At 46.6% G+C, this 7,429-nt stretch overlaps 1 protein-coding gene across 1 annotated transcript in view; it reads left to right on the top strand.

Annotated features, from left to right (window-relative positions):
* The window catches only part of IFNLR1 (interferon lambda receptor 1), a 32,560-nt gene that overhangs the window by 5,403 nt on the left and 19,728 nt on the right, over positions 1 to 7,429 (top strand). The window contains exon 2 of the mRNA XM_017534561.2: positions 1,352 to 1,475. Within this exon, the coding sequence (XP_017390050.2) occupies positions 1,352 to 1,475 (124 nt within the window). The remainder of the gene's footprint in view (positions 1 to 1,351; positions 1,476 to 7,429) is intronic.

Below are 7,429 nucleotides of genomic sequence, written 5' to 3'. Positions count from 1 at the left end.
TTTTTTTTGAGATGGAGTCTTGCTCTGTCGCCCAGGCTGGAGTATAGTGGCACGATTTCAGCTCACTACAACCTCTGCCTCTTGGGTTCAAGCAATTCTCATGCCTCAGCTTCCTGAGCAGCTGAGATTACAGGCCTCTGCCACCACATTTGGGTAATTTTTGCATTTTTAGTAGAGAGGGGGTCTCACCATGTTGCCCAGGTTGGTCTCGAACTCCTGACCTCAGGTGATCCGCCCACCTCGGCCTCCCAAAGTGCTGGGATTACAGGTGTGAGCCACCGCACCCAGCCCATGAAATACTTCTTACCTGGTGCACAGCTTAATGCCTAACTGTCTAACCCATGTCTGGGGGTCCTTCACACTTGTTTATACTGGCAGACGCCCCTGTGGCTCTTGTCTGATCCATGTCCAAGTTTGTGCCTGTCCGACCATTGCTCTGGGCTAGGAGCCAGGCTGTGTCCCCAGCAACGCAGGGAAAATCAGGCCCAGGCTGGGCCCAGGTTCTTGAGATGGAAGGTGCAAATTCAGTACACCACCTCAATGGGAAACAAGTTCAAAAGCTTATTACTTACAGATCCCAAGCAGGGAGGGTGCAATGAGTGGGGAGGGCCATCCTCCATCCTGGGCTACATGAAGCAGGAATGAAGAGTCAGGCAAAAAGAAAGTGAGAGCTAGTGGCAGCGAGAAGTGTATTTTATAAGGGACAAGGCTGTGGGTCAGATTAAGTTCAAGGGCAGATGCCCGAATGGCCCCTTTAAAGGCATGGGTGGAAAATAGGGAGCCCAGTTTGCCAGGAGGGAGAGACGCCTCTAAGTTCTTATCTCTGGACACTGGCTTGGGCCATCTGAGCATGGCTTCTACTTCTAATGCCTAGGCAGCAACCTTTGCTGTGTTGGAAAGGTTGGAAGCAGGGTGACAGGTTAGGAAGCCTTTGGTGTAACCCATGTTATTGTAATATTCATTCATTCACTCAACAGATGTTTATTGCGCATCTACTATATGCTGCGGCCATGACAGGCAGGCTCTGGGGACGTGGCTGAGAACAGGACAGAGTCCCTTCATACCCACAGGGTCCTTCATACCCACAGGGTCACTCCCTCCTGGAGGCCATTAACTTCCTGTTCCATGGTATTCTGCTGGAACCCTCAGGTCCCAGCATGCCCAGGAGCCTCCCCTCCTGGCACAGGGGCTTCTCTCATGGTACAAGGGCAGCGGTACAGCCAGTCAATGGCTCCTGGTTCCACAAACTCAGTGAGCACCTGCCTACCCTTTGTGCTGCCCCTCAGCTTGGGGTGGCCCAAGTCAAGATCAGCCAGGAGCGGAGGCTTCATGATCCCTCTCTTTCCCTCAGGGAGACCCCGTCTGGCCCCTCCCCAGAATGTGACACTGCTCTCCCAGAACTTCAGCGTGTACCTGACATGGCTCCCAGGGCTTGGCAACCCCCAGGATGTGACCTATGTTGTGGCCTATCAGAGGTAGAGGGGACTCTCCCAGCTGGTGGATGGGGAGACTGAGGGGGCGGGTGGGGGCCGAAGGGGCTTCTCTGGGACGGCTGCACCCAGTATGGGCAGCATTGGCTGGTGCTCTGGGCCCCACAGGAGATGGCATTTGGCAGGCATTTGGAGAGGGGCTTTTGATAAAGGTCTGGAGGTGGGGATGATGTTGAATGAAGAGCAGCATACAGGTGACCAGCTTGCCGGGGTCGGGGGTGGGTCTTTGAGGATGGTGTGGAGCACAGATGGAGCCCTGAGGCCAGAGGATGAAATTCTCAAGTGGCTGGATGAAGTGCTTAGAGCTGTCCCAGCTGATCAGTGAGGCAACTAGATACACAGCAGAGGCGCTGTTACCTGAGCAATCAGGCATCCCTGAAGGATCACAATTTTTTTTTTTTTTTTTTTGAGACAGAGTCTTGCTCTGTCGCCCAGGCTGGAGTGCAGTGGCGCAATCTCGGCTCATGCAACCTCTGCCTCCTGGGTGGAAGCGATTCTCCTTCATGCAAGGGATTCTCCTGCCTCAGCCCCCTAAGTAGCTGGGATTATAGGCATGCGCCACCACGCCTGCCTAATTTTTGTATTTTTAGTAGAGATGGGGTTTTGCCATGTTGGCCAGGCTGGTCTCAAACTCCTGACCTCAGGTGATCCACCCGCCTTGGCCTCCCAGAGTGCTGGATTACAGGCGTGAGCCACTGCAACTGGCTGAATGATCATACTTCCCCATGGGATCCTTCTCAATTTGGCAGCCTAGGCAGCTGCGAATCCAGAAACTCTGACAGTGGAAGCAGATCCACCATCTTTGAACATAAATGGGAGTCGTTTGAAATTCTTTAGCAGGACAGTGAGATGATAGAAGCAAAAACACAGAAGGATTCACCTGGAATTGGTAAGAACAGGAGAACAGGGAGGAGAGGGAACCACTGTGTCCTCAGGACCCATCCTATGCCAGGCCAAGGGCCAAGGGCCCTATGTGAATGTTTCACTTCCTTTGCCAATGTCACCAGGCAGGCCCTGTGTTTTCTCCATTGTAGAGGTGAGGGGATGGAGCTCAGGGGGATGCTGTGTCTTGTCTGAGGAAGGACGTCATGGAGCCAGAAGGGGAACTCCAGTCTGACTCCAAAACTTGTGCCCTTCCTGTTCCCTCATGTCTTCCCTCCATCTGTGGGATGCACATGTGAGTGACGGGGGCCTGGCTTGGGCAGGGACAGACTGCAAGAGAGCTTTCAAAAGCAAGAGCTCTATCAGGTGGCAGAAAATACCTACTATTTACAGTGTGACTGGCACTGTCAACACATGAAATGAATTTGATCTCACAACAGCTCTGTGAGGACGAGTCCAGGACGCCTCTTTACAGAGCAGGAGTCTGAAGTGCCAAGGGTATATTTTGCTCAAAGTCACACAGCTGGGTGTAGTGTGGCTGGAATAAATTTATTAAGGAGTTGAAAGTCTGTCCTCTGGGACCAAGCATGGTGGCTTATGCCTGTAATCCCAGCACTTTGGAAGGCCGAGATGGACAGATTGCTGGAGTCCAAGAGTTCGAGACCATCCTGGGCAGCACAGTGAAACCTGGTCTCTACGAAACACACACACACACACACACACACACACACACACACACAGACACACACACACACACACACACACATACACACACACATACATACACACACATACACACACATATATACACACACATACACACATACACACACACATACATACACACAGACACACACACACACAAACAATTAGTGAGGTATAGTGGTGTGTGCCTGTGTTCCCAACTACTTGGGAGGCTGAGGTGGGGAGATCACTTGAGCCCAGGAGGCAGAGGTTGCAGTGAGCTGAGATCACACCACTACACTCCAACCTGAGTAACAAAGCAAGATCCTCAAAAGAAAGAAAATCTGTCTTCTAAACTTCTATGATATTTTTCATCTCTTTTATATTTTAAATACCTGTGGGGGTTGTAAAATGGTGATATTCTAATTATATAATTTTTTCATTTGTTAGTTGAAATTATTTTATAAAGAGATGTGTCCTCTCATTTGGTATTTGATATCCAGTCACACTATTCAAATAGGCAGGAGAAGATAAATGCTTGATTTTTCCTTTATCAATTTTCAAAATAATGAATTGGTTCCTTATCATCTCCCAAAGGTGATCGCTAGCTTATTATTATCATATAAACTCAAACATTTAAACGTGTTTGATGGTTTCAGTCTATTGCAATGCACTCTACTCATTGAAGCTTGAATTGCCCCGTCTGTCCAGCGGGAGTGTCATCCTTTTAACCTGACTCTAGTGGTCTTTGATACCTTGCCAGCTGTCTGTTACAACAAGATGTTCCAGGCCCCTCTGGTACAATTCCTGACCTAAAACCTGCAGTCAGCCATTTCTCCATTTAGTAAGAAATGGTTGTAAAGACCCTAATCTGCATGCTAGCTATGGTACTCACCACTTAGCCATTGCTTTTGGTCTTTTCAGTGAACAGACTGATGTGTGCATACCACATAGACACACACATGCACATAAGTTTTTTTGTTTTTGTTTTTCGAGACAGAGTCTCACCCTGTCATGCAGGCTAGAGTGCAGTGTCGTGATCTCAGCTCACTACAACCTCTGCCTCCTGGGTTCAAGAGATTCTCCTGCCTCAGCCACCCAAGTAGCTGGGATTACAGGCACCTGCCACCACACCTGGCTAATTTTTTGTATTTTTAGTAGAGACGAGGTTTCACCATGTTGGCCAGGCTGGTCTCCAACTCCTGACCTCAAGTGATCTGCCTCCCTCAGCATCCCAAAATGCTGGGATTACAGGCATGAGCCATCGCACCTAGCCTACATGTACATAATTTTTAAGATAAAATGCCTAATAAGTTTATACTGGTGCTTCCAATCTAAATTTAATTTCTTAGGATTTTTACTTGACTTATTCTATATTACATCTGTATTTTCTTTCTTTCACGTTGAGAATCCTGGCTCTCAAGGACAGGGGAGATGATAGAACTAGAATGACCCGTCTTTACTCATTTTCTTTATCCTAAAACATACATTCTTGTGTCTTAATAGTTTCTTGCTCTTTTTGCCCGAAGGTTTTGTGATGGTTAATAATACGAGGTGTCAACTTAATTGGATTGAAGGATGCCTAGACAGCTATTAAAGTTTTGTTTCTGCGTGTGTCTGTGAGGGTGCTGCCAGAGGAGACCGATATTTGAGTCAGGGGACTGGGAGAGGAAGACCCACCCTCACTCATTGTGGGTGGGCACAACCCAGTTGGCTGTCAGGGTGGCTGGAAAGCAGGCGGAAGCTGGCGGGATAGCCTTGCTTGCTGGGTCTTCTAGCTTCCTTCTTTCTCCCGTACTGGATGCTTCCTTCTGCTCCTCCTGCCCTTGAACAGCACACTCTGGGTTCTTCGACCTTTGGACTCTTGGGCTTAAATCAGTGGTTTTTGCTGGGGCTCTCTGAAGGCTGCACTCAGCTTCCTTGGTTTTGAGGGTTTCAGATTCGGACTGAGCCACTACTGGCTTCTTTCTTTCCACCTTGCTGACAGCCCATCACACTTCGCCTTGTGATCATATGAGCCAATTCTCCTTAATAAGCTCCCTTTCATATATATGTAGATCCTATTCTGTTCCGCTGGAGAATCCTGACTAATAAAGGATTGTTGCTCTTTCCTTAAAATCTAGCAATTTTATTTGACTGTATGTTGGTAATGCTTATTCATTCTGAGTTGATATTTTTAGGTACTCAACATTCCCATTTAATACATAGTTCCAAGTCATTTTTATTTCAGGAACGTTTTCTTAAATTATAGTTTTAGAATTTGTTCTACTTTCTTGCTTTGGTTTAGGGACTCATATCATTTGTATGTTGAATCATCTTTTTCTGTTTTCCATATTTGTCTTTTCATTGAGCACAGTGACTCACACCTATAATTCCAAGACTTTGTGAGGCAGAGGTGGGAGGATCGCTTGAGCCCAGGAGTTTGAGACCAGCCTGGGCAACATAGTGAGACCCTGTCTCAAATTAAAGAAAAAGGAGAGAATATTTGTCTTTTGCCTTCAAATGCCTTTTATTTGTCTATCTAGCTACTATTCTGTTCTCCAAATGAATTAGATTTCACTCTTGATTTTATTTTTTATTTTTTGAGATGGAGTCACGCTCCCATCATGCAGGCTGGAGTGTAGTGGCGTGATCTCGGCTCACTGCAACCTCCACCTCCTGGTTTCAAGCGATTCTCCTTCCTCAGCCTCCCAAGTAGTTGGGATTATAGGCACATGCCACCACGCCCAGCTAATTTTTGTATTTTTAGTAGAGACGTGGTTTCACCATGTTGACCAGGCTGGTTGCAAACTCCTGACCTCAGGTGATCCACCCGCCTGGACCTCCCAAAGTGTTGGGATTACAGGCATGAGCCACTGCCCCTGGCCTCACTCTTGATTTTTTTAAAAATTGTGTGCTTTCATGTTTGAGATTATTCAGCATCTCATTTACAATCTTTCTCTTGGTTACATTTATTTTTCCTAAAACTCTAGTCTGCTTTTAGCTGACACGTTCACAACTAAGAATGCACATTTCTTATTATAGCCTACCTTGTGGAATTCATTCCAATTTTCTTTTAAAACCATTATTGAGTGAAAATATATATATATAGAATAAAATGTTCCCATTTTAAAGTATACAATTTGGTGAGTTTTGGCAAAAGTATGTACCCATGTAACCACGACCACAATCAAGATGTAAGACATCTCTGTCACCCCAGAAAGTTTCCTCATCCACTTTGCATTCGGGCCTCCTAGATCGAGGCAACTACAGATCTGCTTTCTAACACTGTGGATTGAACTTAGCATGTTCCAGAATTTCGTATAAATGGATTTGCATAGTACATGCCCTTTTGTGTCTGGCTCTTTTTACTCAGCATAATGTTTCTGAAATCCACCCACATTGTTAGGTGTATTCGTAATTAATTCCTTTTTATTGCTGAGTAGTAATGCCATTTATGAATCTGTATGACATTTGTTAATCCATTTCCCCGTCAGTGGATATGTGGATTGTTTCCAGTTCCGGGCAGATATTCATTTGCTAGGGCTGCCATATGCTTGCCCTCCAGACTTCCCGAATTTGTGTCCTTCTCATATGCAAAATACATTCACTCCATCCCAACAGCCCCAAAACTCTTAGCCCGTTTCAGCATCTACTCTAAGTTCAAAGTCTTATCCAAATCAGGTCTGTGTGTGTGACTGGAGGTGTTACTCATCCTGAGACCAAATTCCTCTCCACCTACAAACCTGTGAAACCAGGCTGGTTTTGTGCTTTGAAAATAAAGTGATGGGACAGGTGTGGAATAGACCTTCCCGTTCCAAAAGAGAAAAATAAGAAAGAAGGAAAGAGTGACAGGTCCCAAGCAAGTCTAAAACCTGGCAGGCCAAATTCCATTAGATTTTAAGTCTCAAGAATAGCCCTCTGGCTCAGTGCTCTGCCCTCTGGGTCCACTGGGGTGGCAGCCCCACCCCTTTGCCCTGGGTGGTGACCCTACTCTCGAGGCCCTGGTTAGCAGCAGCCTAGCCTGCTGAAACTGAGGAGGGGACAGCCTTGCCTCTAGGTCTTTGGTGGCAGTGACAATCCTACTGAGCTCTGAATCATCTTCCAGGTAATTTTTCTCTGTTCTTGAAGGATAATGTATGTTCACAGCCAAATAGCTCCAGCTCTTGTGCTTTTCTTTAGAATCCTAGAAGTCTGACGGCCTTCCTTCATTCTGTCTCATCTCCGTCCCCGTTAGTCAAAGCTGGCAGTGCCTCTGCTGGTATAACCCCATCGGTATTTCCATGAGTTGCACCTCTGATCTCCTTATCAAATGATTTTCTAGCCACAACCTTGATGTCCTCGATGTCCTCCTCAGAACATGCTTTCTCTCTCTCTCTTTTTTTTTTTTTTTT

This window comes from Cebus imitator, unplaced genomic scaffold, assembly GCF_001604975.1.
Source record: "Cebus imitator isolate Cc_AM_T3 unplaced genomic scaffold, Cebus_imitator-1.0 Scaffold87, whole genome shotgun sequence".
Classification (NCBI taxonomy): Eukaryota; Metazoa; Chordata; class Mammalia; order Primates; family Cebidae; genus Cebus; species Cebus imitator.
The sequence above is the reverse complement of the archived record's forward strand: the minus strand, read 5'-3'. Positions and strand labels throughout refer to the sequence as shown.